This window comes from Rhopilema esculentum, chromosome 12 (genome assembly GCF_057945365.1).
Source record: "Rhopilema esculentum isolate cy_ngs chromosome 12, ASM5794536v1, whole genome shotgun sequence".
Classification (NCBI taxonomy): Eukaryota; Metazoa; Cnidaria; class Scyphozoa; order Rhizostomeae; family Rhizostomatidae; genus Rhopilema; species Rhopilema esculentum.
Window position 1 is genome coordinate 9,686,055 of NC_142826.1, and position 18,776 is coordinate 9,704,830.

An 18,776-nucleotide genomic window follows, 5' to 3' on the forward strand; every position below is an offset into this window, starting at 1 on the left:
TTGTCAGTTTTGATACTCTGATAGGCTATATTCTTTCATAATCTACTTCAATGAAAAAATTAAAATCATCTAAATAATCTATGTCTAAATCACTCTTAATATAGTACATGCAATGCGTAAGAAATGATTTATTATATTTTGCATGATGGATTCGTTAGATTAAAATTGAAAAATATTTCGTCGTTACTCAGATTTTCATGCTTGTGCATTCATCAGACAGATTATCTAGAACTCTGTAAGTCTGTGTAACGTTTTACAGAACAATCAAGGCATTATCGGATATATTGTTTATGATATACATAAGGCTAAAATGGCGATAACTGGCAATGCAACTGTAAGCAGCTCCCCAACCTCCTCCTTATAAAATGCCACTAACCTCTGATCATGTTGGGGTTGTTGGGGTAGGTTTTCGTCCAGCGAAATAGTCTCGTTTTTACCTTTATTTGTAAAGTTAAAAAGGTATTGCAGGGGAAAAAATTCAGAAACATTAATGCAAATATGAATTTCTTACGTTTTGTTATTGCAAGCATGGATTTCGTACGTATTGTTCTTGGAGGAATTTCGGGAATTTCGCTATCTTTATTGAAATAACGTGTAAAAAATTGTATAAATTCCTAAAGACTAGAGGCCAGAAATGTGTCGGTTTTGTTGGATGGTTTGGTTTGGAATGACCCATGTATAATATGATTTTCTTTACATGATTCAACGATTGTCTTCTTGCAGTAGATTTTCTAGAAAGTACGCGCGTTCATACGCGAACCTCCCTTCCTAGACTTGAAACCTATCCACATTTAAGTATATAACATCACAAACATTGTTCAAACAATCGCATCTAAACATTTTGAACTACAAATTCAAACATGAATGCTTCCATTAAAGAACTTTATCAGTTATGATCTAAATAAACAAAAAAGGTTTGTCAGAAAGAACCTAGGGATAGAGGAGTGGCCGGAGAGAAACCTGCTTGAAAACTAAGGGATTAAAACAGAGACGCTGTTGACATTGGAAAAAGGAATTAGAAATAAATAGGAAAAACTAAAAAAATGTCACTTGTTTTACAGTGTTTAACAAAAAGCCCATAAATAAACATAGAAACTCAATAAAAATTAAAGATGTAAGAAAATTTATAACATCAGAACAAAATCAACATCCTATTTCAGTTGTAAGGGCCTAATTTCAAAATTTTAAATTTCACCAATAAATTGAAAACTAAACTTGAAAATGAATACATCTTAATCATGTGCAACAACAGGCACATAATTTTTTCTTCTTTGCTGCTTCTTCACGCTGATATTTGGCAAAATTGATGAAAACCTAAAGAGAGCACAAAGTATGTCAACATTGATAGATCTTTTTGCTATATGTTAATATTGGTTTGACATGTAGGCCAAAAAGATATGCTTAACAGGAAACATTAAGAAATTGAAAAAAGACTTGAAAACACTCGTCTGCTCATTTTGCTTACAGAATTTCTTTAACAAAGCAACAAACTTCAAAGACAGCACTGAGGGAATCAGAGATATCCACGACAAGTGTTGGTTAGTTAGAATTAAGGAAAATTAACAAAGGTTTTACAATAAATTTGCTTGGCTAGTATATAACAGATATGCTTGGTCGTACCAAATCACAACATGCGATATAAGCAATGAAAAAATAACGGTTTGAATCGCCATCAATTTTTGAATAGTCACGGAATTATAGATTGTAATAGTTTTTTTAAAACTTTACATTCGTGCATATAAAAACATTTGAAGCTTACTTGCTCAAGTGTGGTCTGACTCAGACTGTAGTCGATTATTCCCAGATCTGCAGCATTGTCTTCAAGTATTCCAAACATATACGACAATGAAATGTCTGGGTTCAGGATCTGGTACTCCAGCATTCCCTGAAAAGATAATCATCTGACTCCAGCATTTCCCGTACCTACTAACTTTTGCATCATTTGCATCGTTCTGAATTCAAGCAAATAACCCAAAACACAGACCGAGACAAGCGTCATTTGTAATGATTACCGTAAAAATACAGTGATAATGTAATGATAACGGAAAAGTTTCTTTTCCCATCACTATTATACACAATGTCTTATAGGTTTGCAGGTAAACAATTTTGCGAACATTATTTGACAATAATTATTCTAAGCACTGAACTAATTGCTCTAAAAAGACAGAAGCGGATCAGCACTATTTTTTTATTCAGTTTAAACAAAGCAAAGAGGAAATAAAGTGGACCCTGAAGTGGCAAACAGGATTATGGGCCTTGCTAATTTCGGCACTGGGTCGCACAACCTCTATAAAATACATGTTCCATAACATATCATGATATTCTCAGCTCACAAAAGGTCAGAAGTGAAATATATTCGCATTAACGATATGCAACTGGAGACCACAGGCACGAAAATCTTTCATACAGCATACACGCTTTTGGTCATAAAGAAACCAAGTCCAAGACAGGCCAAAATATTTATAAAAAATAGCACTGATCACACTCGACCTTAAAAACTGCTCAAAATTGAAATAGAAATTACTCTTTTTTGAAGATTAGGCATGTTCGATTGTCACTGACAATAGAAAGAGGGATTCTCTGTGACTGATTAGGTGCTCTATTTCATGCCAATCTTATGTTGCGTTTAAGAAACCCCTAGCACTAGAATTAATAAAAAATTTATCAAAAAGAGTACTAAACCCTGGCTTAAGTAGCTTGGTGTAAAAAATGCATCAATGCTATTAGCTTTAGGCAAATGTCAAAAACTCAAAGTAGAGGAGAAGAGGTCCTAACGAGCAGTCCAAGCAAATTGTTATCTACATTTGAGCTTGGAAGATAAATAAAAATAAATATTTGAAAAGAAGACTCCTCGGAAGAGAGTGAAAATTTATGTAAAAGAGAGTGCCTCTTAAATGAGGTCTTGTGGTATATGGATATCAAGAAATGAAATGTCAGTTGTATTTTGTTACGTTGAACTCTTTGGATTACCATCTACCAGAACTCGTAGGCATAACAAAGTACATAACAAAAAGCCTCTGAATTATGCACGCACATACTGCGAGACTTCATGATAAATGCCAAACTCGATGAAAGAATGAATTCAAATTGTAAAAAGAGTCAGAGAACGGCAGCAAAAGGGTATTGATCAGGAGACAGAGTATATCTTAATGCATCAAAATACCTAAGCAGAGGTTGAAATCAACGTCAAGTTACAATGTGAAATTTCGACGAAGAAAGTTGCAAAAAGGGCCTTCAATCCCAAAAAGCCACCAGGATTTATACCTTGTGCAATAAGGATATCAAATTAGCAATTGTGCAACAGACTGCACTGATATTCGATTGAAACATTTGACTCTTAAACATATCATACGTTGAGTCACAGCGAAAAATAGGAAAAAAAAATAGGAAACTCGCCGTGCAACCTTTGTTGGTTGTCGACATGAGGTGAACAACTTTTGTTGGTAAGCCCCATCAAGGGAAGACGTGACAAACCGTAATAAACGATGTGATGATTTTTTAAGGCAAAAAGCAATTGCATAGCTGCAGTCTATGAGGAAGAGCATCCTTCGCTAAAATCACGACAAAGTTTTTTTTCAAGATCTTGATTATCTTGATCAGCCTTGCGTACATTAGCGCGAACGCTACCAAAATACGTCAAATATTCATGAATGACGTTTCACTTCAGCTCTTCTCCTGTTCTGAGCCAACAGTTTGCAAAAACAGTTAATCTGACAATGTCTACAGGTCACCTCCACTTCAATCTTTTTTTAGCGCGCACTGAAATTGCGTATGCGTATTTGGGATCGCTTTGGTCGCAGAGAAAATTAATTGCCTTTGAAGTAGGCTGTGATTGTACTCCCAAAGCGACTTCGCGCGAACAAGCTGAGTGTAGCCAAATAGAGGCATCGCGTTTGCCTTCTTTCTATCCTAGGGAAGCCAGCCACGGGGTGGATGTTCATCCTGATGATTCCACCACTAAAGTTCAAACGATTTAGCACTTCTCCTAGCGGTCGTAAAAAGCTAGTTGTGTCATCTGTCCAGATGGCACTCAATCTACAAGTTAGTGGAATCGATGTTTCATGAAAAGTTTGGTGTAGTTTTTACGCACTTAAGAGCCATGATATTTGAGTTGTGTTAGGCTAGTGCCCAGGACTAAATAAATCATTATCTAGGAATCATCACAATGCATTAATATTTGGATTTTCGTTTTCTCATGTTGGCAAAGTTTACGAAAAAAACAAATGACAAAAAACGGTAAGCTGATAAAAACGAATCGTAATAATGCATTAACTAACCGGTCTTTCATCCAGAAGATGAGAATCTTTTATATGTCTTGCAATGAAAGATTTCAACCGCTCTGTCGACTGATTAATGTTTGTTTGATTGTCAGTTTGGGCTGACAGGTTACCAGTGGCCTGTTCTAACTCGTTGATTATTGCAGCCTCATCATTAGAAGAAACGCTGACGTTGTAAGCCCTGTTGGTCGTCGAGCCTGTAACAACAATGGTAGATCTGATACCACAAATTCACTGCATAAGCAAGTTTTTTTACTCGACAGGGTCGCAGCTTACGATAAGCTCAAAGAAGTCATGGATAGTTCTGCTAACCTGTTTTTCTGAAGCTATGTCGCCTTTCTATTTCTTTATCGCCAATCTTAATCATCATGGTATAGCCTTGTCCGAACCTACGGTTAAAGCTAACAATTACTAAACCAGTTAATGACATGAATAGCTGATGAAGACCATTTCCAACAAAATTTCGAAGTGATGGTCTGTCTAAATGAACTATAAGCAACAGTGGATTGGAATATGGTGGTTTTTTGGTTATACTTGTTACTTATCTTGCTATTTATTTGGACACGGGAAAGTTTTGCTTAACGAGCAGGGTACTGGTTATTCCTTATTGATGTAGCCACATTTCGTTTCTCTCCTCACTCTTATGAAGAGTTTGGTCATGTCAGTGACTCGAACCGCAGACCCTTGGATCGGTAGTCCGCTATCATAACCACTAATCGATTAAGATCCACCCACGAAATTCTTGTTCCAGACCACCCGTTGAGCACCCGATGGAAAAAACAACAGCCCTAATCAAGTCTTTGGCCTTGTTTTAGCGTCGTAGTTTTGGAACTTGCTGTCTTGTATTGGTTATTACAAATAGAGGGGTAAGGAAGGAAGGGGTGACATGGAAAAGAAGAAGGTTGTTTTGGATGATCTAAATGGGTCTTTCATTAACTAATTCGTCAACCAAGGCATCAACTGACCTGCTTTTAATATGCTGTAGCCCACCAACACATCTGAATTCCCCGTTAACCATGATGACAAGTCGATCACACAATGCTTCACATTCTTCCATGCTGAAAAAGAACCATATGACCACAAATAATTAAAAATCTTTTAATTCACCGCAGCCAAGGCTTCTTTTTATCTGTTGAAGGCTTCCTGAAGCCTTCAGAATTCTTAGGTTCAGAGGTTATGGCAAAGGTTGCCGCTCGCTTGAATTCACATTGTTGAATGAGGCTGATGAAAACCTCGATTATCTAGGAAGACTTCGTGCGCGTCAAATGGAACAAATTCTCAATATTCTATGCAACGATTGCCACTTGAGGCAGAACAACTATATCTTGTCGTCATACAAATCTCATTTTAGACCTAGCATTATCATTATTGCAATATTATTGAAAAATTAGCACAAGAGTAAACAGGAAGGAGACATAGGCGAAACTGAAGAATCCGGATAGGAAAATTTGATTAACCTCAAGCTATACACGTCGAGGACTTTTTTGACTGTTTAACGAATCACAGTTCGCCTAGGGTCACGGAATGCTCTCCTACCAATATGACATCCAGCAATACATGATACCTATCCGGATTCTTCATGTCCTCTCAAGATATAGTACCTATGTGAGGTTAAGATAATCGATCGTGAAGAATCTAAAATATTCTTTAACGTATTCCACAGGAATCTGCGCGAAACCGGGTCCATGCCACTGGTTGGTTCGTCCTACAATAAAAACACAGTTCTACAGGAAAGTATTTAGGGTATAATAGGGTGCAATAGTGCCCTTAAAACATTTGAGGAAAAGGATTAAAAGTGGGCAGTGCAAAAGCTAATTCCAATCAAAATGCAAGCCGATAGCGTCTATGCGCAGACTTAATGGAGCTTTGAGAGTCTTGATGCCTAAAGATCTGCGAGTTTATCAACCGCATTATTCATTTCACTGTCTGTTAAAATCTTTTACTGTCACTCAGGAAAATTACCAAAGAATTTGGTTAATGATACTTGCGCTGCACCAGGTAGTCACGTTTATTTTACATACAACATGAATGGTTGTGCGGGGAATGTATCATTCCCTTAATGAAGCTGAAGAAAACACTTAAATACCAGCAAAGATTTTGAAGAAGGTGAAGAGAAACATAACAGGTTTTTTCTCTTGCATTCTCATTCAAATTTTGCATAACTTAGGCTCTACGAGATAAAACAATATAAGTAACAACGAAGAACAGGACTTCGTGTTCAGTATTGCGAGTACGTTCATATCAGATTTGTAATGAGAAAGACAGTACTTACCAAGAAAATTATTGGCGGGTCACCAACGAGTGCAATGGCCGTACTTAGCTTTCTCTTATTTCCACCGCTGTGCGTAAAGAATAATAAATAAACATCTGTTAGGAAAGACACACAGTTACCGCATCATGTTTGTACAAGCGACACCCTTTTTAACGGGCACCCCCAGATTCCCGACCCTCCAATCAAATGGGCAATACTTCTTGATTACAGTCAAAGCAATGAAAAAAACCCCAAGAGAACGGATAACTCTTTACAATGGCCTGTACCTCGGGTCATATGCGTTTTTGCTATAGGGAACATAGTTAAAAGTAAATCTTGAAATCACCAAATGTCTCCAAACAAAGACAGACAGACAGACAGACATGCAACTAAGTATCAAGTATGCGGGCTTCCTGGCAATTGAAAAACTTGTGGCTTGGAAAGAAAGATTCTTAAATAAATGACGGAAATTTCGCTTGACTGCTTCAACACATTGTAATTGAACGCCTAACCTTGGTACCAAAGACACACAAAGACAAGTGCGGAAATAGAAAAGAGGAGCGGATAGGCGGAGGGGCGGAGGGGCGGAGGGGCGGAGGGGTGGAGAGGCGGAGAGGCGGAGAGGCGGAGAGGCGGAGAGGCGGAGAGGCGGAGAAGGTAGAGGTCTAATTGGACATACCTGTACGTTCCACACATTTTGTCTGAGTAGTTTTCCAAATTAAGATCATGTATGACAGCATTAACAACATCTGGAATTTTGTATGATGGTATTCCTCGAAGACGAGCAAACATTTCGAGCATCTCTCGGCCAGTCAGATGGTTAATAAGTGCATCAAACTGTGTAAAATTAAAATTTAGAATCATAACCGACAAATTCAGGAAAAACGATGAACAGGACGAACGCAACGCGACAAGGAACAATCCAACGTTAGTTAAATCTGACTTGAAAAACAAAAAAAGAGGAAAAATTTAGTTAACAAATGCATTAAGTTGACAAATATTTCGCCCCGGTATAAGGGACAACTTTTTGCTCTGAAAACACTGTGTACACGAGCTCAAAAAATCAGTTTACTTGTAATTTATTCTCAAATGTTTTTGAATTTTCAAATTAGATTTAATTATCATTTAATGGTTCCTCGTCGATTTGATTAATAATTTTTAAACCAGTCGTCATTTCATTTTGAAAAACATAACACTTACAAACCGCACTATTACAAGGTAGTTTTTATGTGGCATACGTACATTGAAAAAAAACTATTTCAAAGTGCAAAAAAACAGTTGCATACAGCATAAATGTAAGCATGATGATGTATTGACGGCGACGATGTTGATAATGCTGATGAGGATGACAAAAGTGGTGATGATGTCGATAATGGCAAAAATGATTGTAGTGGTGATGGTAATATAGGTGAAGATAGAATACTAGATGGTTATCATACTGAATGCAATGTCTCCACTATTTCGTGCCATCTTCAAATTATGCAAGTTAGCTGGTTTGATTCAAAATAAACATTATTGTATGAATTGTTTTGACAGCGTTGTAAAGAAAATAAAGAATTACCTGTGGACAATATCCGATCCTTTGTTGGACCTGACAAAATGAAAAATTAATAAAAAAATGAAACTTTTATGGATAACATACAGCAACCACAACAGAAAAATATGTGTATGTTTGCTCTGGCACATAAGATTGGGCGATTCTATGTACCAAGGCGCAAGGTACAGCCCTTTTATACGAAAACGAGCACTATATGACAGCCAGATAAACAGTAATGCTCATTATGCATAATTATCTATATAAATACATGTATGTACAATTTCTAAGTTCAAATTCAGTGTGACAAAATAACAACTGTGAAATAATTACCTTGCGTAGGTGGGCCTGAATATCAAGACCATTCAAAAAAGCCGTTCCTCCAGTGATATTAGTCTCTCCAGTAAGCATCGAGAACGTCGTTGTTTTCCCAGCGCCTTACGAGATAAAGAATTTAAAAGTAATAAAAAATTATATCACAGTAAAAGCAATGTTTCATTACTCTACCTATCTCAACCTCGAATAAAATGAAGTGCTTTCAGTTTCAGAAAACGGTGCTTTCCTGAAAAAGGGATGTCTTCCTAAGCTAAATCCCCGAATAAGCACATGGGGGCATATTTTCATCAAGATGTTTCACATGGGGGCTTATTCAAGGGAGCTTATCGGCATTTTAAAGAGTGGAGTAAAACTTTTTTCGTAGGCTTCCAAGAAAAAACAATCAGTATTTGAACTAAAATAACAATAAAATAAAAAAGGGTGGAATCAATCTGAACTATTCTCGCCTTGCATTAATTTTTGGATAACTGCGGCCCTCTTTTGCTAGAGTTGGCTTGTATATATTTCTTGGTGCAACATGTCAAAACACCTTTTCCGTCGAGTACGGATGTTTCCTGATATTGCAGACATTATTTAGTTATCATGGCTTTCATGCTCGTTCACTTTTTTGAATCTTGATAAAAATCAGTTCTAGAGTTACAGATTAAATCACGAACATATTTTTCACTGGCAATTGGAAGTATGGAGACCATGATTAAAAAATCACAACCCTAAGTCATAGCTAAAACTTGTTCTCTACTGAAGACATCAAGGGACGACAGCGACGTTTATTAATTTTATCAAATAATACGTGCTTCCGTTTGTAACGCTCCTCAAGATTTGCCGTCACAAAACACATAAAAAACACCATCTAGTTCACTGTGGAGGCTTATTTGAAGCAATGACCATGTCTCCCGATAAATATGTTTGCAATTAATGGTATTATTCGGGAGGGGGGTCACCCAATGGTTGAGATTTGACGATTTACATAGGGTAATTTTGAAGGTTTGGGCTTAGATGCGCTGAATACAGATCCAAGGGTCCGTAGATGAGTCTTGGACCAAGCTTTCACCCACCCAGTGGGCAGAGTTGCCAGATCTCTGCAATAGCAGGCATAGGAATCACGAGGTGGTCACATCGAGAGGAAGGACCAGGATACTGCTTGATAAGCACAGCTGCTCAGTGTGCTAAAAACCGGGTGCTAGGTGGCAAATACAAACTTCTTTGAATTGGGTTATTCCTCAGAAGCCTGCCTTCTCAAAAATCAGCTATCAAGAACATCTTCTAGGTATTTCTGATGCAGTTCTGTAATGCAATTTAACAACTGCCAGCTGAGCATTTTCTAAATTTGCAGTCGACGCAATGAAACCAACACATATAATACGCAGTTCTAGATGTCTGATACGGGAAGCTGTAAAAAGCCTTTCTGAAATTCAGAAACATGTCTCCAATGCCATTAAATTAAACTCTTGATGCTGCATCTAAATATCAAAGCTCTTTCAATATTTTCCAAACCTTCTTATCAAGTCTATTTTCATCACAACTAAGCAGCAAACAGTTTACTAAAAAGATAGCAATTCACTCTGCTGCAGATATGATTAAATGATGAAGAAAATCACGTTGCCTTTCAAAGCTACCTCATGAAACGTTCAACGTTTATCGCCATTGATTTGATCATTGTTAATATTTTTGCCTTTGGTGTTTGGCTTCCCAGAAACCAATGCGGTCATCAAATTAATTCATGTGCAAAACTGTTTGTTACAATAGCAAATTTCTGAGTATTTTCTTTAGAAATAGGCGATCGGTAGAAAAATCCCTTCTTATCAACAACATAATTGCAATGACAAAATTCATTTCTTCAAGCACAGACATAAAATGTATTATGATCGGGAACTGTGTGGTTTGAAAGTGGCCAGGTCTTATGGCTAATCGAGATTTTTGAGCTAGTTATACTAGTAATATATACTGGTAATATTCAACCAACATTAGCAATTAACCTAGCAATTAACTTACCATTGACTCCTAGCAAGCCAAAACATTGCCCATAAGGAATTCCCACTGAAACAGAATCAACAGCTCTGACGTTGTTACTTTTATAAATCTGCGACAAAAGAGAATTAGTCTGTTATTACTTATACCAAATGTCAGATGAACTTTGCTCAGATCATAAGTAAATTGAATATTTATGCCGTTTTATAGCTAGTAATGGTCGAAATTATGATCAAATTTCGTTCTTCTTACAAAATTAATGTTCTTATGTGTCAAATTAATTTACAACGGATTAGACATCAAACGTTTGGTTTCTTAGAATACAAATAAAACACAGCCTGATAAAACACGACTCCGATACCTAAAACACTGTTGGACAATACTATGCAAAATTAGTTACCAAGTAACAATTATTTTGCTTTGAAGACAATTATTTGTCCTTGGAACTTTGAATATGACACGTTTATGATTGTTTTCCTTTACAAAGGCAAACTAAGTTTCACTTTCCACACAGATTCTTTTATATTGCTTACAGGGTGTTTTAGCTGGTCCATACGTAGACGCTGAAGCGACTGCAAATATATGTACTATTTCCATATATGCAACTGACGTCACATGATCCCATACCATGATCTAAGCACTATGAACTAAGCCCTTCATGCACATGTAGTGAGTTGAGTCAACAGATATAAACAATATGACGATACATGTCTCATCACTCGCATTCCTGATGTGCACTAGTTTTGTGGCTTCCATGCGTCGTGCGTCGAGAAGGAAACTATGCTAAACAAGATTAATTTTTCTTCTCGCATAGTTCGTGAGCAAACTCAATATGAAAATTTTGGTTCGTATGCAAAATTTTAATGCAGAAATTATGCCAACCAAATAATTATAATAAAAGACCGTCTGAAAACTTTAAAAATTTGTGGCTCTGATGTCAGCGTTTAGAAAAAGAATTGAAAAGCGAAAAAGAAGTTTTAGAAGTATGCCTTCATGGTCATCTGGAACCCTATTCACGTGTAGACAAAACGGGTAAACGCATAGAAAAGTAAACGATAACAATTGTAAACGCATATGCGTGGACGGGGTCTGACGTCGCTTTTATTAGCCAATAGTACTTATGAAAAAAGTTCGAGAGATCCAACGACCAGACAGACAGATATTACGCAAGGATCCTATTTTTTAATTTACCCAGTAACAATTCTACATTCAGTTATAAGAAAGTAAATTAAACCTGGCCTAGTTCACAAAATTTTCACCTTGGTAAGGTCCCTAATGACAACTGCAGATTCATTGATACCATTTGGTGCAAGGTCGGCAACACGTGCTTTCTCCTGCGTAACATCTACATCCTGAAGATGAGAAGAAATTATTTGTAGCGGCATTTACTCATTTTCTAAATGGCAAAGATAACATCCAGACGATAAATATATTAACAAGGAACTGTTTGTAGCTCCTCTGACATTCAATATAGCGTGCAAAAATTGTTGGAACAAAATAGTTGGAACAAAATAGTTGGAACAAAATAGTTGGAACAATTCTTTGCAAATAACAGTTGGATTAACACAATAACATTGCTCAAAGTTGCAACTCCGAGATTTTATTTCCTTCACAGTTATCAACGTTTCAACTAAATATTCCCCTTCCCTCAGATTGATTCCTACATCAGAGGTGTATATGCATCTAATCATAAGAGGTAGGAAACAACTTTACAAAATTGTGAAGATTTTTCGGAGGTCCTAACAATTTTATCAAGCATGTTAGGTTTGTCATACGCTAAAAATGGGAAATCCAACTTACTTTTGTGAGCTTTATATAGAATCGGTTTTTGCAAATATGCCAATACCTTTATGATACAATTATATTATCTATCCAGATTTTCAGCAACAGTATTTACATGGCACCTTGAGTCTAATACATTGTAAAAGTGAGAATTTGTCACAACAGAGAAACTTAAAAGTACCTCATACTGATTCATTAAACGCGGAGGAGGAGCTTTTGGTCGACGTTTTACAAAGAAGTTTTCCTAAAATGAAAAGACGTACGCTCTTTAGAAGATAAACAAACCTTGAACTGCATGAAACATTTTAATAATTACATTGGATTAAAATTTCGGATTCTTCAAACTGTAGATCCCGCTGGTGTTGGCTTGGGTAAATTTGCAACAAACGGATTAATTTGTTTCTGAGAATATCTTTAAATGCGAGTATTCATGTTCTCGACTCGGCTTGACAGCAAAAATATATCTGAATATATCGGCTATCTTTGAGAAAGAATTTTCGGTTTTACTCATAATTGTATCATATTTTGGCATATTTCACGGTTTAATGACACTTTCGTATGTCATACTAACATGGTCTGTTGAGAGTATCTTTTTTGCCATGCAAGACCTATCTAAATGCCAAGTGCATTTTTAGATGTATTTCTACGTAACTATGCCCAGATATAACAAACATGGCTGCTCAGTTGTGTTACTAAAATTATCAAAATCAATCCCTGCGAAAAGACTTTTATTGGAACAATGACGTAATTTGTCAAGGGCAAAATTACGTTGCAAATAGTTCTCTCCCTTGGAACAATGCTGGTTCACTATGAAACGACGTAGGAGATTAGAAAGTACGTTTATTCGTGTGTCTTGTATGGGATTTTCCAAATCTTTTAACAAAGGAATGTGGGAAGGGGGGAGGGGGGAATAAATTGTAACATTAGGGAAAAGGACTGAAAATATATAACAAAGCAAAGCTAGGTGTTCCAATCAATTTTGTAAGGAATTTCGGCAAATCGAAAGAAAAAGCTACCTCGATTAATATAACCAAGGCCAAGTAGAGGAAACATTCGAAAAAGAAGTACAGGTACGTCCAGCCAACACCTGGATACTCAGTCGAGAAGGAACTGCTTTGCCACATGGTCCCTTGCCTTTTACACGCAGCCCTGCAGGATAGAGACACAGATCACTGTCAGCTTCCACAAACACATATAACAAATTCATTGAAGCAAAGAGCAGTTCGTAGCAGCCTTTTCAACCTACGTACCTAGATAGTGGCCGTTAAAACTAACAAAGATTGGATATCATATAACTGAATTAAGAATTGCTAAGCAGACTAAGGCTCCGTTTAAACCGCTACAGATCACTTTTTGATCCATATCGAAAGCTTTACGGATTGGCTTTCCGTTTAAACCATTCTTAGCTTTCCGTTTAATCGAGAGTGATGTGGACACATGAAGGACAACAAATGATGCGATCAAAATTATCCTAAAACTTGTCTGCGAAGATACCAAATCAATTCTTTTGACAAAATAATCAATGGTGTTTTGTCCCTTTATTCATGCGTTGTTTTACTATAAATTGAAAATATTTTATATGCATTCCTTTTAAAAACTTCGATCGCCCAAAGATAGATGACTTAAACATTAGATGAGAGGAATGATCACCATTTAAATTTTTACGTTTTGCAAATATGCTTTTGAGAAGATTGTGAAGATATCTTGATATTATCAACACCTTAAGTAAGGTAAAAAATATATGAGAAGTACAAAAACTAAGCAAGTGATAAAAAGCAAGACAAGTTGATTCTATGACTTACATGCTTTTTGAGCAGAGCTCCCTGTTGTTTGCATTATTGCTGATGTCAAGGACACTGCTTGAAAGACTGTAAAAATAATCAAAATAACAGATTCAGAAATGAACTAACCACGATGACCCGAGCTATCGTCAATGGACGTTTGTGCCCAGAAATATTTCATAGGAGTGCTTTAGCAGCATATAGGACCCAGGCAGTTGACTGAAAATGGCGTTCATAAGCAATCAGACTACGCAATCAGACTAAGCCAAAAGACCTTCATAGGTTCAAAAATGATTCTTCTAGCACAGTTTAAGGTAAATTGTCATCTCTCGTGAATTTCTACGCACGTACAATGATGGTCTCGTTACAGTACATCTGATACCCAGCAATTACCAAAAAGGAGTCAATTACCAAAAAATAAAAGATGAAAGGTGGGAAGGTGATTGGTTCATATCAAACACACCTTGACATCTTGACGAGACTATATTATTACTGAAGAGTAAATACACCCGAGCAAATAATTAAAGCCAAAACAATTTGGTATATGAGAATGGTAGGTGAGCTAAATGAAGGGTCGTTTCTGATTTAAACATTTTTGATACTAAACAAAGCTATCATGATATAATGGTCACGTCTTGACACATTTAATGAAGGTCGTGTTTTGTCATTTCATCGAATGGTAAGAAAATAGAAATTTCGTCTTGTTTTCTTCTTGAACTCTAATACTTGCAAATATAAGAGAACATTGTTGTGGTGTTAGAGCATGCATTGTAACAGTGGTGTTGAGCATGCATTTTTGTTGGAACGGTAAGGGCACCAGGGCATGTGCCCCAGACCTGTGGACAAATGCCTCTTTTCTTATAAGTGCCCTTTTTCTGTCTGAACCCCTTTTTTGAGACAATGTGGACTTCCAATCAGTGTCTCTACAATTTTGATTGCAACGTCCCTGTATTTGACTTAAATAAACGCTTCTTGGAAGCATCGCACAGGTTTCAAAGTGCTTTTTAAAAACGACATAAAAAATAATTCCCTTAATCCTAAATGAGTTGCCAATGTTTAGCAGAACTTTGACACTTTCAAAATTTTCAAAGTCACACGTACCCGTACATCGGTATTAGCAGAAACAATTTATGCATTACTGGAGCAGCACTTGTGCAGGAACTGCCTTCAAAACGACAGATGAAGACGGCAAAAGTCATTGCCTAGAAATTAAAATAGCAACCTTATTCATCACTGAAAAAGTAAAAAGCCAAGGACAGAATGAAACTGCTAATCAAAGTCTCATTTCCGGTGCTAGCAGCCAGATGATCGTGGTATTGAAAAAAAATTTGTAAGCATTACGGTACTTTAGGGGAAGGAGCTTTGCAATTTTCGCGTTTTTTAAATGCGAAATTCACGAAGTTTATTCTCGCAATGTCCAGAGATATTAACTATTGACTCCCTTGGAAACTTTGATGGTGAATGGCTGTTTTGAACGAATTCTAATTCGAATTCATTTTTACTAAAACGTGAAAGTTTATTCTTGCGAAAAAATTCACGCTTTGCTCGATTCGCGTAAGTTTCTTCCTGCAAAACATTTATCCCATTACATTATTAGTAATCTCATTACGTTGTTAGCATCATCGTGGACCTGACTAAATGTGGGCTACTGATTATATTTACAGAATATATTTAGCAACAGGAAAACGAGGTTAAAGAATACGATTATACCAAGTTTTGTTGTGGTAGCGACTGTCTAAAAGGGTAATAACATGTTGCAATAAAAATGTTCTATTTCGCGGATTTTACAAAGATGATATAAAAACGTAATTGCAGACAAATGGTCATTGAAGAGTCTGGGGTTGAAGCCTTTGACCTTTATCAAACATTCACTTAGAGGGAGGGGGCCAGCTTAAGGTGTGGTCACATCGAGATATACTGCTCGATAAGCATATAGCAAGTATGGCTTCTCAGTGCCCTAAAAACTACCTTCAGATGCTAGTTAGAAACAAACACAAACAGAGATAAAAAATGAGCAGAATAATGATGTAAAATAACTGAATAGAAATACTCACCACACAGATTCCAAAGCCGATAATGGACATTACCGCATATGCAACGAAGGGACTTTTGAAGATAAAAGACACCAAGTATGTAAACGGGAGAGCGGCAAGGCCGTGCATGAACTTTAAAAAAAGAAACAATTGGCAATTAAGTCACAAATTAACAAATATAGTAAGTCAATATAAACAAGCTTAAAATATCTTGTTATTGTAGAAGCACAGTAAAACAAACTGCAATGACCAGGGGTGGACAATTCCAGTATAATGGGCTCTCTGTGGTCTCTGGGAACACCGGCAATAGGGCCGGACAATTTCATTGACATCTTGGTGGTCCGGCAGTTACCGATAAGCGGTCTGCCGCAGGTAAAACCCGGTAATCCCGGGTGCGCGGGAGACCGAATTGTCCAACCCTGAATAAAGAATGAACATGAAACTATACATCTATGAAAAATTAACAAAGATGCACTATATTTAAATTTGCTCAGCAACAAATTTTCACAGAAAAGGATATGCATAGAGAAAGGGTAATTGACATGGATAAAGTATAAAAACTCACTATAATTAAGCAGAGGGCATAGAGGTCATTGCCTTTGACGAAAGTATTCTGAAAAGCGGCAAAGCAGATGGCCATTGCGACAGCTGGCAGCAAATAATTGATGAAGTCCCAGCAGAAACAAGACACCCAGTAGATACACCCATTGACACCGCTTACAAACTGAATGTGCTTTGCCTTGAAAGGAAAAAATTACAAAGAATGAATTGGCCCTGAACGCATCATGACAGTGTGGTTTTCATTTACTAGAATAAATTTGATTTCCATTCAAAGAAAAATGAAATTAAACAGTCACGAATCGACAGAACCCTTCTGTTAAGCCCATACAGTCATCGTAAAGACAGCATATAGGGGGAAAAGCCCTAGCGCAGTTGATAGGCGTTTTAAAGTTTTTCATGGCGTCGTCATCTAACAAGACGCAGCTACTTAGAAACCATTATTATTTCACAATAGATGTGCGAATGATTATGATTTTCAAGCCAATATTGCACAGTTAAATTAGTTGCAAGCGAAGACTAGGTTTAAAGGCTAAGAATAAAATCGCGTTAAAGACGACAGCCGGTTTCTAATTGATACATATTCTTGTGCGACCTCGGTGAAAGCAAACCAACAAAGAAGAGAATCGGCGAAGGTAGGGAAAGAGGCAATTTAATTGTGAACATGCTCAGAAGTAAGGTTACTAAGTCTTTTGACAATAGCTGGTCAAGTTGAAACACGTCTTTGGATATGCACCCTTTTAGATAAAAGATAAAAAGCACGACCATGTTAATTTGCGAAAAATTAAACATCTTATTTTAAATGTTGGAAAAACCAGGTCTAGCTTAAGCTATCCTTTCTTACCAATGCTGACTATTAACTTCTCCCCCCACCGCAACACAGATAACCCCCTTTGCAAGGTCGTACGTGTTTACATCATGATCTACAAAATTAGGACGGGGAAGGAGGGGGTGTAGAAGGAACAATTGCATTTTACATGTCTTTAGAGACATTAAGATAACCTGCTTAATGGGTAGATGTAAGAGAAATTTGTCTAGTGTTGATAAAAAAAACGAATCAATTCAGAAAAAAAGAATATACCTTTGATTTTTTCTCGGAGACAATGAAAACGATGAAGCTAGCAGCAACAAAAGTAGCCGCCAAGGTTACAAATATTGTCAAGATGATGTTTCCCCCTGAGAAAGCGCTTTGTCTTTGCTATAAACCAAAACAAAAATATTGAAATACAGTATTATGCACACCTACATTTGTTAAGTTGGCGTTTACAAAAATTAAATAAAAAAGCTAGTTTTGTGACGAAAACGCAGTTTTATTGAAACAAAAATGAAAACAAGGTTTGCTGTCAGAGATTATAACAAGATCAGTGGCTTCACAATCAGAATTGAAGAAAGTCTGATTCGAAAAAGATACCATACCTTTTCTTTATTACTCAGTGGCAAAGGATGATTGGTTACTTCAATGCCGTAGCTCTCATCACCCTTGAGGTATCTTAGAACGATATTACTGGCGGCATTGAAAACTGATGGCAGCGTATGCAGAGCCTACAATCAAAATGTCATTAAGCCAACAATAGTTATATACTAACATCTATGAAGGCATCAGCTTAAAATGATTCTATTGAGGTCGTATGGTTCAATGACAAAATCTATGGCAGTTAGGGAAGCACCAGCAACGGATACTTTCACTTTACCTGCGTGTCCAATTTATAACATAGCATGAAAACATTAATTAAACTTTATAAGGAAACATAGAACTTCACAAAATCGACTTTGCCTTTTTCAAAGAAAAATGCTAAAAATTACGGCATCTCTTAGAATCGGAACTCAGATATAACATCTTTCAAGGCACATTGCAGATGCGGAGGCCTCCTTAAAGAAAAATTTAAACAAGAATGCTGGTTTTTGTGCTCGTTCAAGTTATACCTTCAGACACCATAAAAATTAGGCATAAAAAGACACGCTCTTGAAAGAAAAATGCCAAGCCTCAAACATCAAAGATATTGCAGCCAAAGTGCATTCAAACTAATACCCTATCACCCCGCTTAAAAGCGCATGCGCTTATAAACGGAAATTCACGACTTGTCGTTTCTTACAGGATACAAAAATTTATTCAGATACAAGTGGATGTGCCTATAAAAAAAGAAATTTTTTGAAAATAAATGTGCACGAGTAATGTTTCAACAGAAAAAATTGGAAATTGTAACAATTGTTCTCGGGATCCGAATCTTTATCAATGATCATCAGTTCTTCATTCAG

General features: G+C 36.7%; 1 protein-coding gene across 1 annotated transcript in view; it reads right to left on the bottom strand.

The window, feature by feature from the left end:
* Window positions 1-18,776, bottom strand: part of LOC135681796 (phospholipid-transporting ATPase ABCA3) — a 42,529-nt gene continuing 23,753 nt past the window's right edge. Inside the window, exons 27-46 of the mRNA XM_065196412.2 lie at window positions 17,937-18,062; window positions 17,602-17,718; window positions 16,528-16,701; window positions 15,984-16,094; window positions 15,031-15,131; window positions 13,951-14,016; window positions 13,165-13,297; window positions 12,330-12,392; window positions 11,626-11,718; window positions 10,391-10,478; window positions 8,396-8,499; window positions 8,090-8,119; window positions 7,208-7,365; window positions 6,550-6,616; window positions 5,879-5,982; window positions 5,243-5,335; window positions 4,590-4,666; window positions 4,278-4,474; window positions 1,760-1,885; window positions 1-1,314 (exon numbers count right to left, since the gene is read on the bottom strand). Of these exons, the coding sequence (XP_065052484.2) occupies window positions 1,237-1,314; window positions 1,760-1,885; window positions 4,278-4,474; window positions 4,590-4,666; window positions 5,243-5,335; window positions 5,879-5,982; window positions 6,550-6,616; window positions 7,208-7,365; window positions 8,090-8,119; window positions 8,396-8,499; window positions 10,391-10,478; window positions 11,626-11,718; window positions 12,330-12,392; window positions 13,165-13,297; window positions 13,951-14,016; window positions 15,031-15,131; window positions 15,984-16,094; window positions 16,528-16,701; window positions 17,602-17,718; window positions 17,937-18,062 (2,106 nt within the window). The 3' untranslated portion in view covers window positions 1-1,236. The remainder of the gene's footprint in view (window positions 1,315-1,759; window positions 1,886-4,277; window positions 4,475-4,589; window positions 4,667-5,242; window positions 5,336-5,878; window positions 5,983-6,549; window positions 6,617-7,207; window positions 7,366-8,089; window positions 8,120-8,395; window positions 8,500-10,390; window positions 10,479-11,625; window positions 11,719-12,329; window positions 12,393-13,164; window positions 13,298-13,950; window positions 14,017-15,030; window positions 15,132-15,983; window positions 16,095-16,527; window positions 16,702-17,601; window positions 17,719-17,936; window positions 18,063-18,776) is intronic.